Source organism: Dicentrarchus labrax, unplaced genomic scaffold (assembly GCF_905237075.1).
Source record: "Dicentrarchus labrax unplaced genomic scaffold, dlabrax2021, whole genome shotgun sequence".
NCBI lineage: Eukaryota > Metazoa > Chordata > Actinopteri > Moronidae > Dicentrarchus > Dicentrarchus labrax.
The window spans coordinates 3,404,365-3,421,527 of record NW_026136721.1 but is presented as its reverse complement, the minus strand read 5'-3'; the positions used below and the strand labels follow the sequence as shown (position 1 = coordinate 3,421,527).

Sequence of the window (17,163 nt, the reverse complement as noted above, 5' to 3'; positions counted from 1 at the left end):
ATACAGTATATATACAGACATACTCATGCAGCAAACACATTTACAGGCCAATAGAGATACAAAGATAAGTAGTTGAACAATATAGATATATAGATTGTTACTATATACTATAAGTCCAGTGTTCGTGGTCCACGCAGTAAAATCCTGCTCCTAGATTTCTACATGTATACAGAACCATGTGTAGTGTAGTTGATTTAGACCTCACTGAAGATGTTTCTGGGAAAAACACAGCAAATAAAAGCTTTCTAGAAAAGCTCCTCTTCTGGGAGTTCACATAGATACACAGAAACAGAGAATTATTCAGCAACTCTTTTGATTATTAGTTGATCAGTTAAGTCATTTTTCAAGAAAAGTTATTAAACATTCTTCTTCCTGGTGGACTTCTTTGGTGTCTTTGGGATTTTGACTGTTGGTCAGACAAAACAAGCAAACGTCCCCTTGGGCTCTGAGAAATTGTGACTGACCTCACTGTTCTATACATTTTATACACACAGCGATTAATCCAATAAAATATCTACAGATTCATCAATATTGACAATAATCTTTAGTTGTTGCTCTGCGTTAAACTTTCCCGGTGATTTGGCCAAGCGGCAACCTCCAAAACATGCAGTTCCTCTAATGGCCACTAGAGGCGGGCTCCAGCAGGGAGTCAATCTCCTTAAGGCCCCATATTAAAATGTCCAACTGTACAGCAGAAATAAACATGTTTACAGCCTGGTACAAGGAACGGTTTTGGTCTCTGCAGCTAATCTCCCCGTTCATGACGACTGTACTGGGTGTACATTTTTTATACAACTCACCTGTTTAAATTATAGTCAGGCTTAAAGTTATGCAAAATTAAGGGCGTGGCTGCTTTGAGTTAAAGTTGGGTGCTGTCACAGGCGGCTGTTTTCAGTAACTAGGCGTCATTCAGCTCCGCATCTTTGCCCATTGCTGTATTAGCCGGGAGTCAGGACTGAGTCAGGACTGCCAAGATGGCGAACCCCGGGGGTGACGTCCACAAACCCCCCCCCCTTTTGCCCAAAAAAAAAAAACCCCCCCCCGCCGCATAATATAAAATATAAAAAATAAAATTTGACCTTTTTTTAAAAAAGGGGGGGTTTCAATGGGAAAAAAAAATATTTTTTTTCCCTTTTTTTTTTTTTACCCCCCTTTTCTTTTTTAAGGATACCGGGGGTGGGGGAAAATGGGGGGGGGGAGGAAAAAACACAAACACCCCTTCTTTCACAGAAAGGAAAAAAAAAAAAAAAAAAAAAACACCCCCATAACACCAACTAGAGGGAATATAAAAAAAAATGTAACACAATCGGGGGGATAACATGCAAACTCCCCACAGAAAGGCCCCCGCCAGCCCTTTTCTCTGTAAGATGACAGTGCTAACCGCTTTGCCGCTGAGTGGTGTTAGCAGTGACACCCTCAGACAGCTGAGTTATGAAGATAAGATGAAGACTTCTGCTTGAAGGATGACTAGTTGATTCACCTTAAAAACCAAACTTCCTGTTTTTGTCTTGCTGTTCATGAGAAAACAGACACTTGGGGCCTAAACGTTTACATTAAGTAGTGTTTGAGCATTGCTAATGTAATGTTTTTCTTTATTTTCTCAGTGTTCAGTCCTAGAATTGAACAATGTATCCCTTTATTTAACATGTCAAGGAATAATTAAACTATAATATAGTTATTTGTTTAAGAAAAGGAGCCTTCAGTGCCTTCGCATAGTCTGACTTAAGCTAAAAATAAATAAAAATCAGCCACCATATTGGTAATAAGTGAATTTCTTGCCTCTAAAATCAGTCTCGGCTCAAAAAACCCAAATCCCACGGGCTGTAGTGGCACGAGAAGCTAGCAGCAAGATGTAGTTCTCCAAAGAAAACAGAATTAAAATGGAGACAGAAATACATTAAAGGTGGAGTCAGCGATTCTAATCCAATCCATTCAGCTAATGTCTCCTCGCGGTCCACTAGCTGTCCGTTCTGTGTGTGTGCTTCTGTAAATGGGACTGAACCACCCAATCAGCAACGTTTATCTTTGAAACATCTTCAACATGTGGTTGTCAAACAAGCACATAGCATAGCCTAGCACACAGCCTCTGTAAGTACAGGGAAGGAGGTTCTGACCGAGGCTTGTGAGGTAAAGGCAGTGAGGGGAGAACGAAAAGGACCAACAACACTGGAAATACTTCAACTCTCTGTTATTTGGATCATTAATGAAGACACGCAGGCTCGTTACTGAGGTAGGACGGAGACACTTTTTCACAATAAACCAAAATATTTTATTGAAATCATCAAAATAACACAAAGAGAGAATTAAAAATAAGCAAAGAAACGTGTCTAAAATCCACAATGTGAATGAAAATACTTATATACAATTAATACAACATCTACAAACATTGGTTAACCATATTAATACAAATAAAAGTACATTTATCAGTCACAATATGACGCTCTGCTTCACTGAAAAAAGAAAACTAATATAGAAAAACAACAATGAAACAAAGTAAACAAGGAGCAGATCAGCAGTAGTCATCAGATGAACCTGTGAATAAAAATAAGCTCACATGGTTAAATATAATATATATTTAAGTATGAATATATATGACCTCCTCTGGTGTGGAGCGCGAACATCCAGGATCACTTCAACAGGTGGGGAAAGCTACCTGAACAGAGCCTCTGCAGAGTGGAAGCGCTAACTCAACTGACTGAATGGATCTTTTTAACATGGAGCCCCAAACGACCACAGCAGACACAGGATCAGCAGACACAGGATCAGCAGACACAGGATCAGCAGACAAAAGGGGGAGAGAAATCACCTTTCAGTTTCATCAACACTGTGGCACCAGGCCAGAAGTCAATCAGTCAGAGGCAGGTTACAGGAAACTTTAAGCAGAGAAAAACACAGTTTTGTTACTTCTTTAAGGACAACATACACAAGTAAACAATGTACGACAGTCAACAGGCTCTGAACAGAGCCAATGTGACTCAGACACAACGTTATATAAGTCACGCCCTGTTCTTTCTGAGGAGGCTCAGGCCCTTCAACCTGTGCACTATTTCTACTATGGATGTTCTCCCAGTCTGCATCAGGACTGGGCAGTCTGGTGAAGAAGGCCAGCTCCGTGGTGGGGATGGACAGTGTGGAGGCAGTGACTGAGAGAGAGGTTGAGAGGAAAGCTGAAAGCCATCATGGACAACACCTCTCATCCAGGAGCACTTTCAGCCACAGACTGATCCAGACCAGCACACAGCACGCGGTACCTCCCCCCCCCGCTGACTGAGACTGTTAGCTCTCAACCTGCTAAACAATCTCTTTTATTACACAATAATTAGAAACATTGCACATATACGGATAAACACAGGCTTATTATATTCCCATTATATTCCTTATGGGGGATCAATAAAGGAACATCTTATCTTATGTTATATTGTTCTGTGTACCACTGGATCTTTACAGGTACATGTAGGATGTCTGCAGGATGTGCAGGTTTGGTTTTTATCTTCTTTTAACTTTAGGACGCCAGTCAGAGAACTGTTGCTCTGTTTTTAACTCGGACACAGCAGGAACAACACAATAAAGACATCCTTACGCAGAAGTTTTGAAAGGTAAGTATTCTTTAGAGTCACATCTAAAAAAATCAACACTCAGTGGATGAGTGTGGAAGGGAAGGAGCAAACTGAGAACTGGGGACTTTCCAATTGAAAACAGCTTTGTATCTTTAATCACAAAAGGCTTACAGATAGTCAGGCAGACAAGGTTGAAACCTATCTTAACCCTTATCTTCAGCATCATTAGGCTACTATTGATGTATGATTCATGCATGAGGTTGATTCGTCACTAGTTTTATGTGTGAGCACCGGGGGAAGAAGTGAAGTTAGTAACATGCATTAATGGGACATGACTGTGTGCATAAAGAGAGAGAGAGGATGAGAGGACCTCAGTGCATCATGGGAAGGCAGTCTAGGCCTAGAGCAGCATAACTAAGGGATGGTTCAGGACTCACCTGATTTTCTATAAAGGTTTTAAAAAAAGCCCTTCTGTGGATTCTTACTGCCTCTGAGAAAATGTCCAGTGTTTAAACTAAGTGTGTCTCTTCATCATGACTTGCCGATTGAGGATGGTGATTAATTTGGCTGAAATGGAGAAGAAGAAGGCGCAGTGCGGTTTCAACTGCCTGTGTAGAAGCGGAACAATTTTCTACAGTGTGAGAACAGACACAGACACTTTAGTGTGACACATTTCTAGAGCCAGTGTCTGATTATACACTAATGAAAACAGTTATGAATATTATATTAGACCTATTTTATATACTTAAAAATAATAAAGTTTCAATTTAATATCACAGTAACAGTTGGTTTCGGGGCCAGGATATAATGTGTGGCAGTGCTCTCACATTAGAAGGTACCTTCAGTAAACCTTCAGTGTGGCACCATGCCTTGATCTGAAGAGGGAAGAAGTGAATAGAGATAAATAATACGTTAAAATATAATGCCTACAGGATCCAAACCTGTAAAATTATACTTGTGTTACTGCAAAATGACACACAGACAGAGCAGATTGGATGCTGAGCCAAGCTTTAATCAGAAAGAACAAAAACAACCGGGATTTACAGAAGTAGACAATGACAGGAGTACTGTAAATACTGACATGAATTTATCACATACTAATGTTGGAACATGCTGTCTCTCTTAAAATGGTGATGTTTGACAAATTATTTGGTGTTAATTAAACACATGATATCATTCTTGTTGAGTTTAATAATGGAGGATCCACGCGACTAAATCTTTGCTAAGGTGCTGGAAGCGTAAGTGTATACCACATATCACTTTATTTAGCAAGCTTTCAGTCTGTGTGACCTCCGACAACAGTGGACAGGCTGGTGCGAATAACCAGTTCTAATCACTGGCAATATGCAAAACACCTGCGTTAACCCTGGTGGCAGAAGCTCCACCCCTGGGGGAAGTACTATGAGGCCTACAAATAGAAGCCATACAATACACAAATTAGCTATGATTTTTGGAGCATATCTCAATCTTAGAGCATTGTGCATTTCAAGGCCACTGAGTTATTTCTAGATTTTTCATTTGTTAACTATTTAATGCAAAGCAGCTTGCAAATGATCTCACATAGATGTGAACTGAGAACAGTTTGAATGTAAATACATTATTTAGTTCTCAGAGTTTATGTGTACATGGATTTGAAGCTCATCCTGAGTATCCTCTCTACTGCCCTCCTCCTCTACTGCTGCTATCTCTTCTGTCTTTACTCCTTTTTCTCTTCCTGCTCTCTCTTCTGATTTTACTCCTATCCCTGCTCCTGCTATCTCTTCTGTCTTTACTCCTTTTTCTCTTCCTGCTCTCTCTTCTGATTTTACTCCTATCCCTGCTCTTGTTATCTCTTCTGTCTTTACTTCGTCGTCTGCTTTTTCCCACTGCTCTGTGCTTGCTCACTCTTCCGCTTCTCCCCCAACTTTCCCCTGTTTCGAATCCACCCACTTTTCTATCTTTGTGTCTGTGTCTGTCACCACTTTGTGAGCGATAATCACTTCTGCCTCGTTGAGGCAAGTTGAAACCAGATTGGGAATCGTCTGCGAAACAATAGGGGTCAACTTTATTACCAGCCGAGCAGCTTCTGCACTCAGGTGTATCTTCTATGTTGCAACGGAATATGTTGCTCAGACCAACTGAATTCCCAAGCTTCTCAAGGGCCATACGGTTCCCTTCAGGTATGGGTTCACCATCACGGGGCCGGAACACATTGGAAAACACAACAGCATAATTCTTCCACTTCTTAATCTCTTTTATGCTTTCCAGAATGCCAAAGCGGCCGTTGCTTGCACATTTTTGATCACATGGGGCAGCAAGAACGTAGAAAAGCAACAAATCATTTTCGTTACGATTGTTGACCAAGTTGTTGAAGTGCTGCAGAGTACGGTACTCTGCATGATCAGCTCTACCCTCCCAAACTGCAGTACGGCACTGTTCTTCAGTCCTTCTATCCTGACGCATCTTGTCCAGCTCAGCCCATGTCATTGACCTTCGACGACATTTTCTCAGAACGTCCTTCCATTGCACAGGTCTATCAGGACACTGATCCAAAACATTGTCCCATCTCAGAACTGTAGCTGCAACCATCCTTGTGCCAGTGTACACATCACAATCTACAATCGTATTTCTTACATCAACAGCAGAGTCTGTTAGTCGATCGGTATCATACTTTGAGCTTTCCCTGTTGTATGGAACGGTTACAGCCAGACTGAACATGGGTGATCTTCTGTCAAAGGAAACAGACAAACAAAATGTAAACAAAGTGTCATTTAAAACAGTATATTAATGAAGAACAGAAAGTTATATAAACCAAACCACACCACACTAAACTAAACTTTAAACTTCACTTACATGCTACTCAGTTACTGCTCTTATTTCGTCTCTTTGTGAGAAGTAGAAAAAAATTAAAGTTAAACTTCCTGTCCTGAATTTAATATATAATTGTATTGTGAATTAAAAATGGACACATGGAAAATCATGTAGGGCATGCATTGTAAAGTGTAGCATTATGTTCTGTCAGTCTCTGCTGTTTGTTATTTTCTCTTCGCTATAAAGCTATAATAACTATAGTTTTAACTAGTTCTATATAAGTAATGTTTAATTAATTACTTGCTAACCTTTTACCATTGACCTCGTAGTGTGGTCTATACCTGCCAAAGAAAACAGATACAAAATGTTACTGGTATGTTTGATTGTTTGATACTGAACAGAAGAAGATAAAGTTTGATCTATGGAACAATGCATTGATTATAGAATTATAAAAGACAGAATATTAGACATAGACAATCAACACACCACAGCCCACTGTCAGGGTTACCACTCTTTTAAGAAATTATTTTCCAGGAGTTTTTCAAGACAACCTAGGACAGAGCTTGCTCACGGACTCTGGTGAGTGTTAATCGGACACTCTGCGTTAGTTCACTTGTAGCGCGCTTGCCTATTCTCATCACACAAGAGTTTTCACAGCAGCCCTTTTGACATGAAATAGTAGGGTAACCAAAGGTGTTACCAGTGATACAAGTTAATGCTCTGTTACATTTAGTTTTGCAGAGCTTTTCCAGTGAGCCAACATGGACCCTGACTCTGACCTAAATGTAACGTAACCTTAATTGGTAACACCTTAAATTTGAACATTGAACAAGTTGACTCACCTGTTCACGATTTTAGATACAATTTTTGCAAGTTTATTCTGGTCCACCACAGCCAAACTGTTTCCAGCAGACAGCGACAAGACCAGCGTAACAGCCATCCAGGACAGGCCCGCCATCTGAGAGTTTTTAACAAACATCGTCAGCATAGAGGATCTCAAAATGTCTCTAATCTGAAAATGCTGTCAGTGTTGTTAATAACTAGGTCAAATCAATGCAGAACCCATGAATGTCATGCATTTAGCATTTAGTATGACTTCACTAAATAGACAGACTTTCTGTCAGCACCTCCAACTCTGACTGACTTCCAGTGTCATACCTACCACATCCACTCTTGCAACACCTGCTCATAAGCAACTAAAGCATGATTCAAGTTTTAATGGATATGTTTGATTTAAAGATTTTCTTTTACCTGTTTGTTGGAGAAAGATGTCTGTCGGATGCTCAAAGGCTGTCGTCTTCTTCTGTTAGGCTGCGGTAACTAAAATAACCTCTGAACAACTGGGTGACACCCCCAACTAACTGCCCTGCCCTCTGCCCACAGACTGCCCCCCTGAGAAAAAGAGTGTAAAACCAGCTCTGCCTCGTCGTGACTTGCAGAATGAGGATGTTGATTAATTTGGTTGAAATAGAGAAGAAGGCGCAGTGTGGTTTCTACTGTCTGTGTAGAAGAGGAAGAATTTTCTACAGCGTGGGAACAGACACATACACCTTTTTAATTGATGTTATCAAATATAATGATATAATGTATGTTTTGTTATCTAAAATGTGTTTTTAATTAATTGAAATCTGACTACACTGAGTTGCCAGTTTATTAGGAACAGCTAGCTAAAGCTAATACAGTGTACACAGTGCTGCAATGAATCCTCCCTTCATGAAGGTTATAGTGTTCAGAGAGAGGTTGATTCAACTGCATAACCATTTTTGTTGTTTGTGGTGCTGTTGAATTGTACTGAACAAACCACACTTATATATTAATGAGGGAAGGCTAAATAACACATCAATGTGACATAGTTTGAATTTTTACATCATCTACACCTGTTTGTTTTTTCAGAAAGTCCCTGAAGTCCCTTCAGGTGTGATTAAACTCAAATATAAGTGAGTAAAGGAGGTTGAACTTACAGAGTTCAAACAGGTTAGCATGGCAGTATTTCCCAAATGACACACAGACAGATCAGAATGAGAATGCCAAGCTTTAATCAGAAAGAACAGAAAATCTAAGGGTATTATTTTGCTTTATACAACTATTGAGTCCCGTAATTAGTCAGGTTAACATACATCAAACATCCAGGTTTAACATTAGTTTCAATTAGGCATTTTTAAAATAGAACAAAATTTATGCTCTGTAACTGTTTATGAATCACATCACTTTTCCACTTTTCACAATAATCTAAACACAGAAAACATTGTATGTGTGTCCGGGTCCTCAGTGTAATAAGCTGATAGTTAAAGGAGAATCAATAATGCAAAATATATTTTTTAAAATACCATTTTAAATAGGATCCAGTTAAAGCCTGAAGCAGTGTGTTCCCCAGAACTCCTCTACTCCATGACAACCCCACCACAGCTCCTGTTGTTCACACATTGTTGTCAACACATTCATTTAAAAGTTTGCCTTTGATGTAGCAGTTAGTGCATTTGAATTCGCTGTTTTTTGGTTTGTAACAACGAAATATTTTGTGACGTAGTTTGGAGTTTCCGAGCTGAGTAAGGGCGGCCTCTATTTCCGTCTTTTTAATGACAGTACCTTTACTGGTCCTGTCAAAAACTTTAGAAAACACAAAGGCGTGGTCTTTCCATTGGTACTTCTTCCAGACTGTATCAATCTTGTTCAGGATATTGTTCCTATTGTCGGTATTTGTACACTTTGCACCACATGGAGAAAGGTATGAATAGAAGAGCAGAATTTTACCTTCACCTCTGTTAGCTAAAGGTTCCATATTGTCCAGGACACGTGCCTCTGCATGCTCAGTAAATGTGGGAAATGTCTTAAATTTTGCTGCAACCACATTGGTACCTTGATACACTTCATCCTTTGAAACCTTGTCTTTCACAGTTTCTGCGGGGTCGTCTTTAAAGATATTCTTAAGCTTGTTCACATCCTGGTCTCCGGGGATGTTTACAGCCCAACTGACTTGGCCTTTAATGTTGTACCTGCCAAAGAAAACAGACACACAGCGTTACCTTGTGTCAGAGTATCAGTATAGATACAACACTGGATGGAGATAGATTATGATATAGTATTTATGGATGGTGTTTTGGGATTTTTTGTGGGAGGCGGCCCCTGGGCATGGAGAACATGCTGGGGGTGTCTTGTTAATTCAGAAAAACTGCAGATTTTTTTGAAATGGGAGAATAATGAGATAAGAAGTCATTAATTTAGAAAAACAGCAGAATTATTTTTTTAGGAAATCTTATCTCATAATTATCAGACAATAAGTTGTTGAAGGGTTTTTGGGGTGAAGTTAGTGACAACTTGTGACTGAAGATCAACTGTATTCATGTATCAGTTGTATTTTCTTGTACTTTCAAGAACTAGAAGAACATTTACTCACTCTGTGTTGATGCCTTGTACAAACTGTGCAAGCTTGTTCTGATCCACAACACCCAAACTGTTTCCAGTAAACAGGGTAAAGGCCAGCACCACAGCCATCCAAAACACAGCAGCCATCTGCACACAGATCAATTTATTTCTTACATAAGAGAGAGTCAGTGAAAAGGGAAAACTAAATTCTCATCTCAACATCACTTTATAGCACACGTTATGAAAAAAGAAGAGCTTTAAAGGTCCAGTGTGTAACAGTGTAACATGAGTGATAGAGCATGTGATCAAATCCCATCAGTCACAGCTGCAACAGGAAGCAGGAAGTCCGGTCTATTTTTCTAAATAAAATACCACGTGCAGACTCCGTATCGAATTTCACACTACATCGACAGTGTGACCAGACCAGAAGTCAATCAGTCAGAGTTCGAGGAGATTTTAAGCACAGAAATATCTTTTTCTTTTCTTTTTAAGGACAAATTGCACAAGTAAACGCAGATCACAAAGCGAAACCGCATCGCAGACATAATCACATAAATAAAATTTGGTTTCTAAACAGTGAAAGAATTTGCAGTATTCTAAAACAATAATAATTTTTTTATACTAATGCCCAATAAATATCAGCCACAGATATCATATCACAGAGATATCATTTCATGTACTGCTGCTTTCACTTTCACAATGCAGTTAAAGGTTATAGATAAACAAATGCAGAATACTCACCTTCACTATTATCTCTCACAGGATCTGTTACTTTAAAAAAACCCCAGAAAAGAACAATAAATATATGTTTTATTCACATTATCTCAAAGTTACAGTGACGTCAACTTTTAACTCAAATAAAATTACTTTGCACAGTCACACTCTAAAAAGTAACTCATACAATTAATTAAATAGTTTTAAGATAAAAATTCAAATGTATTGATTTAGATCAACTTTTTCAGTTGCAAACATAATTTTTTATTAATTGTGTTGAAAGAATAATGTTGGTAATTATGTCAGCTGAATATTGCGTGTAATGTAAAGTCAAATCTTTACACTTTAATTCTATTAAATATTCTCTAAAAAACATTTATTGTTCATACTGTAATCTGACTGATTAATTAAAGATAAAGGACATAACGTGTTTGCAATTATATATTAAAGAGGAAATCGTCATTTGACATTTTTAAATAAAAACAAGGCTAATATAATAATTGATATAATTCATGTTTAAACTGCTGTGTTACTTTTGGCCCAACTGACAGGGTCGACAGTAACAACGCGTCCAAAGTCAAATTAAACTGAAGTCGTTCCACATCGGTATGAAATATCACCTGGTGTTGATAGAGTTACCAGCTCTCCCCTTTTAATGGGTATGTTTGTGGCACACACAGCATTAGATTTAAAGATTATCTTTTACCTGTTTGTGGGGAAAGATGTCTGTCAGATGCTCTAAAGCCGTCGTCTTCTGGCAAACAACAACTGACGAACTCCCCGACTAACTGCCCTGCCCTCTGCCCACAGACTGCCCCCCTGAGAAAAAGAGTGTAAAACCAACTCTGCCTCGTGGTGACTTGCAGATTGAGGATGGTGATTAATTTGGTTGAAATGGAGAAGAAGGCGCAGTGTGGTTTCTACTGTCTGTGTAGAAGAGGAGGAATTTTCTACAGCGTGGGAACAGACACAGACACCTTTTTAATTAATGTTATCAAATATATATTTTTAACAAAATTTCTTTTTAATTAATTGAAATCTGAACTACACTGAGTTGCCAGTTTATTAGAAACAGCTGAACTACACTGAGTTGCCAGTTTATTAGAAACAGCTAGCTAAAGCTAAGTGCTGCAATGAATCCTCCCTTCATGAAGGTTATAGTGTTCAGAGACAGGTTGATTCAACTGCATGACCATTTTTAGAGGATCTAGTTTGTGGTGCTGTTGAACTGAACACACCTCACTTATATCTGTGAGGGGGAGGTTAAATCAGGGGTTCCCACGCTGGGAACAAGCTTCAAAGGGATGTAAGATGTTAACTTTGAAGACATATATTTTACAGAGCCTTCACTCTCTGATAAACAACAAGTATGTCAGCTTAACTGACATCACGTGTACCTTCAGGCCAAACCATGACCATGATCCTAAACCTTTTTGTTTTGTTTTCATGTAATAAAACATTGAGGGAAGAAGTGAGTAGAGAGATGTGTGGTCTTTAAAATATGCTGGACTACAGGGTTCAAACCTGTGAAATGATGTTTGTGATGCTGCAAAATGACACACACACACACACACACACAGAGCCGAATGGATGCTGAGCCAAGCTTTAATCACAAAGAACAAAAATAATCAGAGGATTTACAGAAGTAGACAATGACACGAGTACTGTATGAATTTTAGTCCTAATCATTGGCAGTATGCGTAACACCTGTGTTCACCCTGGTGGCAGAAGCTCCACCTCTTGGGAAATATAGTTTCTGTACTACTAATGTGGCACTATGAGGCATATAAAGAAACTGGGGTGAGAGGCACTGACTTATGCAGGGGTGGCATGAAATATGTGTCTCAGTTTTTCAGTCATTCCCAATTTATGCAATTCCAATACTGTTTATGGATCCCAGTATGTAGACATATTCAAATACAATATTGTGGGTACCCATAGAAAGAATTTTCATTAAGATATCTTGAGATCCGATGGCCAGGTTTTCCATCGCTTAAAACTTTGGAGCATTATTTGCCACCCTGCCCAAGATGCTAGCATGTCATGTTGATAGCAGTGGATGCGGTAGGTCATCTAGTTTCATATGATACTAATATCTTCAATCAAGCTATAAAACAGAGCCTGCTATATTCTCTTAAAGCAGAGTGGAAGAGGTAAGGAGAATGGGGTGGCACTTGGGGTGGCCAATTAGATTTTATGTACATTTCATGTCCCCTCTCTGGAAACTCTCTGGTAAAGACTTATGGCAGTTTAATGTATACATAGATTTGAAGCTCATTCTTCGTATCCTCTCCTCCTGCTAACTCTGCTGTCCTTTCTTGTCTTCCGCGGTTGATTAATCCTCCGCATTTCTGCACCCCTGGGCCTGTTCTCCCTTCTCTTTGGTTGCTTACTCTTCTGCCTCTTCTGACTTTGCTTTTTAGTCCTTTCCTCTACCCCCTGGCTCCATTGTGTTGTCCCTCTGCTCTGCGCTTTCTTCCTTTTGTTTGTCTGTGTTTTCTTCTTACTCTTCTGCTTGTTCCCTCCACCTCCCTGTTTTCTTCCTACTCTGCGTCCACCCACTTTTCTGGCTTTGTGTCTACTAAGATCAGCCTGACCTCCTGTACTACTGTCAACATCTGTATTACGGACACCTTGATTAATATTTTTCCCTTTCTTGCCCTTGCGACGCCTTCGGTGGCCCTTGCCCCCTCCACTGCCGCTGCCACCCTGACCTCCTCCTGTATTACTGTCAACATTTGTGGACACCCCTGTGCTTGGATTAATATTGTTGCTTTGTGAAGTGGATGGCAAGTTGTTGCTGGGACCAGGCTCATCTGCAAAACAATATCGGGCAACTTGATTTTCAACAGAGCAGCTTGTGCACTCAGGTGTATTTATATTGCAACGAAATATGTTGCTCAGACCAACTGATTGCCCAAGCCGCTCGAGGGCTTTACGGTTCTCCTCAAGTACCGATTCACCAGGGGGCTGGAACACATCCGTAAACACAAGAGCATAATTATTCCACTTCTTAATCTCTTGAATGCTTTCAAGAATATTCCCTGATACTCCCTCAGCTGCACATTTGTCATGACATGGAGAAGCAAGAACGTAGAAAAGCAACAAATCATTTTCGTTATGATTGTTGACCAAGTTGTTGAAGTGCTGCAGAGTACGGTACTCTGCATGATCAGCTCTACGATTCCAAACCGATTCACGGCACTCTTTCTCAGTTTTACTATCCTGACGCATCTTCTTCAGCTCAGCCCATGTCATAGACTCTTGATTACATTTCATCAGAACATCCTGCCATTGCACAGGTTCATCAGGACACCATTTCACAACATCAGGCCATTTCAAAACAGTGGCTGCAACCACTCTCCTGCCAGCGTACACTTTACATTTTTGAATGTCAGTTTTAACAGCGTCTTCAGAGTCGGTGTTAAAGACTTGACTGATATCATACTTTTTGCTTCTTTTGTTGTATGGAACGCTTAGAGCCAGGCTGAACATGGGTGATCTTCTGTCAAAGGAACAAATAGATTCACAAAATGTAAACTTTTTGAGAAGTAGAAGAAACTGAAAGATAATCTATCTGTCCTGAACTTCAGATGTAATATTTAATGTCAATTAAAAAATGGACACATGGAAAATCCTCAAGGGCATGCATTGTATCATGTAGCATTGTTCTGTCAGTTTTTGGTTCTGGTTTTATAGTCTTCTCTCTTTGCCATAAAGCAAATTGTAACTATAGTTCTAAACAGTTCTATATAAGTAAAGTTTAATTAATTACTTGCTAACCTTTTACCGTTGACCTCGTAGTGTGGTCTATACCTGCCAAAGGAAACAGATACAACATGTTACTGGTATGTTTGATCGTTTGATACAGAACAGAAGTTCAGAGAGTTTGATAGATGGTACGATGCATTGATTATAGAATTATAAAAGAATATCAGACACAGACAATCAACACACAACAGTCCACTCTCAGGGTTCTTATAAGAATTCATTGTCCAGGACCTTTTCAGGATACTTTCTATACAACCTAGGACAGAGCTTGCTCACAGACGATGGTCTGTGTTTAAAGGACACTGCGTTAGTTCACTTGGCTGTTCTCAACACAGACAATTTTGCTGCTTTCCAAATAGACCTATTTCACTGCAGCAGCAGGTGTTAGCTGTGATACTAATTAAGGCCCTGAGAATTCTTGGATAACTCGTTGCAAACTGACACAAGTTTCAGTGAGAATAAAATCGGACTGTTTGGAGGATAAATGTGAGTCGATTGCATCATACATGTCTGCATGTTCTACATCTTCACAACTAGAAACAAGGAAGTGAGTTTGGTGACATATTGTGCAAGAAACTACCTCAAATTGCAAGGTCACACAAAGATTGGTTGGATTTGAATTTGAATTGTTGCGATTGCATCATTGGAACTTCCTGGAGGGACTGATTAACAGAGGAGTTCACAAAATCAATAGAAAGTAATCATGCAAAAAGAAGAAATCCAGATCCAAATATCTGATCAACGTGCCAGGTATTAATTAAGATACACCTTATTAATCCCCAAGGGGAAATTCTTTTTTCGCTCTTACTTTACACTAAAACACAATCATGCACCTGCAGGGCTTATAGACATACAGTGTTAATGAGAATTAAATGTGAACATTGAACAAGTTGACTCACTTGCTCACAATATCAATGACAATTCTTGCAAGTTTGTTCTGGTCCACCACAGCCCAACTGTTTCCAGCAGACAGCGACAAGACCAGCGCTACAGCCATCCAGCACAGGCCCGCCATCTGAGGGTTTTTAACAAACATCATCAGCATAGAGGATCTCAAAATGTCTCTAGTCTGCAGCAGTTTATTAAAAGCAGGCTTCACCACCAACAACAAGCTGCTGCTTGTATAGTTTTTACTTTTAATTTTTAGATTTTGCATATTTACATGAAACATTAAAATGTGTATAAATCTGTCAAATCTTTTGCGGATTCTTGAGAAGGAATTTATTGAAATTCTATATATAAATATGACTGCACCTCTTGGACCTCCATTTTAGAATCACAGTTTAACTGTAATTTTGGTACAAGCACAAACAGTGTTGGGCAGCAAGGCATTACTAGTATTCAATTCAATTCAATTCAATTTTATTTGTATAGCACCAATTCATAACAGAAGTTATCTCAGGACACTTTTCAAATAGAGCAGGTCTAGACCGAACTCTTTATAACATTTACAGAGACCCAACAGTACCACCATGAACAAGCACTTGGCGACAAGGGCAAGGAAAAACTGCCTGTTAAAAGGCAGAAACCTAGGACAGATCCTTCGGCCCTAGGTGGGTGGTCGTCTGTCTCGACCAGTTGGGGTGAGAGAGAGAGAGAGAGAGAGAGAGAGACAGAGAGACAGAGAGAGAGAGAGAAAGAGAGACCGACAGTATAATAATAATTGGAGATAAGTAGCTTACATTCTGCAGCTGAAAATATTCAATTCACAATTCACAATAAATATTTCCATTACTTTTAACAAACAAAATTGTAAAGGACACAATTACCAGTTTTGTGGGGAGTAGCAGAAAAGTAAAATAACTTGTAGTGTAAATAATTATTTTCTTTGGGTGGGCTAACTGTAATATTATTGCTGAAAAATAAGTAGTATAAGACTACTAGTTAGTGGGGAAAGTAATTATATTTCTGTAATATTATTACTAGTAAGGAGTTACAACACTGTACACAGACGAACATAGAAAATGGTTAGCAAAATATTTTTTTTACTAAAACAGATATTAATCTTCTGTCATATACGAATAACCTGATGAATGATGAATTGTTGACCTCAATAAGCAAATACAACAAATCTAACATGGAGACATGTTTGTTGTTGTCATTGGTGTCATTATCCTGTAATTGCCACTTATGGCCACAGTGGCCACTATTCAGCAGTAACTTTAGTATAAATTTCATAAGTATCATAAAAAGCATGCAAGCTGAGAGCAAATATCGAAATCAACTCTTAAATTGTGAAGTCAAAGCATTGAAAATGCCACTTATTGTCCATGTCCAGTTATGACTTCTTGATTTAAAGTAGAAGACTGTTGAAGAAGTTTCTTCTCTTTTCGGTTTAGAGATATGATTTTTCTTAGATCTAGCCAAGTGAAAAATGTTTTTACCTGCATTGGTGGGGAGACAAATCCTGTTGACCGTCTCTGTTTCCTTCTCGGTGTAAGGCGTTGTCGTGGTGAATGTGGTAAGAAGAGAGTGACATTTTTTACAGGGGAGAGTCTGACTGTGGCCAAACCCTCAGAGTGGCTTAATGACCTTATATGAACAATAAATTATATTGAGGGAGGAACACCCGAAAAACATTCTGTTGTTTGATGTAGGAAGTTGAATATAGACCTCATCATTTGTGTTGTAACATAGCCCTAACTGATGGGGGCACTCTGTTAGCTGATTAAATGCTTAAAAAAGGGCATTGTGGGTAATTTCACCTATATTTTGATATTTATATTCAAAGCATTACTGGAGTGCCACTATGATATAATGTTTTTGAGTTCAAATATCTTCATTTGGGGTAATTTCCAACCAAATATTGATATATTTAATTAAATCAGCATATATTTCTCATATTGTCACAGTATTGGATGTCTGCAGAATTACATAGGCCACCTTTAAAGGCAGAATGAGTAGGATTTGTAGGTTGCTGTTTGTTAATGCATTGTTAATGTGCACGCACTCTGAGACCTTAAGAGAC

At 39.0% G+C, this 17,163-nt stretch overlaps 1 protein-coding gene and 1 long non-coding RNA gene across 5 annotated transcripts; both read right to left on the bottom strand.

The window, feature by feature from the left end:
- Positions 1-4,548: 4,548 nt before the first annotated feature.
- On the bottom strand, positions 4,549-17,132 carry LOC127355047 (putative uncharacterized protein DDB_G0281733). 4 transcript variants are annotated; one of them, XM_051385512.1, is made up of 5 exons: positions 16,580-17,006; positions 15,095-15,210; positions 14,208-14,240; positions 13,295-13,929; positions 4,549-5,632 (listed from the first exon to the last, which is right to left on the bottom strand). In XM_051385512.1, the coding sequence occupies exons 1-5, from the start codon at positions 16,583-16,585 to the stop codon at positions 5,214-5,216; spliced, it is 1,209 nt and encodes a 402-aa protein (XP_051241472.1). In that variant the 5' UTR covers positions 16,586-17,006; the 3' UTR covers positions 4,549-5,213. The 4 variants fall into 4 exon arrangements, with proteins under 4 accessions (XP_051241472.1, XP_051241473.1, XP_051241474.1 ...); XM_051385513.1 differs by lacking the exon at positions 13,295-13,929 and having other exon boundaries at positions 4,549-6,264; positions 16,580-16,933; XM_051385514.1 differs by lacking the exons at positions 13,295-13,929; positions 14,208-14,240; positions 15,095-15,210; positions 16,580-17,006 and adding exons at positions 6,656-6,688; positions 7,190-7,305; positions 7,599-7,702 and having other exon boundaries at positions 4,549-6,264.
- On the bottom strand, positions 8,361-11,220 carry LOC127355055 (uncharacterized). Its single transcript, XR_007881666.1, has 4 exons — positions 11,131-11,220; positions 10,452-10,481; positions 9,742-9,857; positions 8,361-9,340 (listed from the first exon to the last, which is right to left on the bottom strand). It is a non-coding gene; the product is annotated as an uncharacterized LOC127355055 (long non-coding RNA).
- Positions 17,133-17,163: the final 31 nt, after the last annotated feature.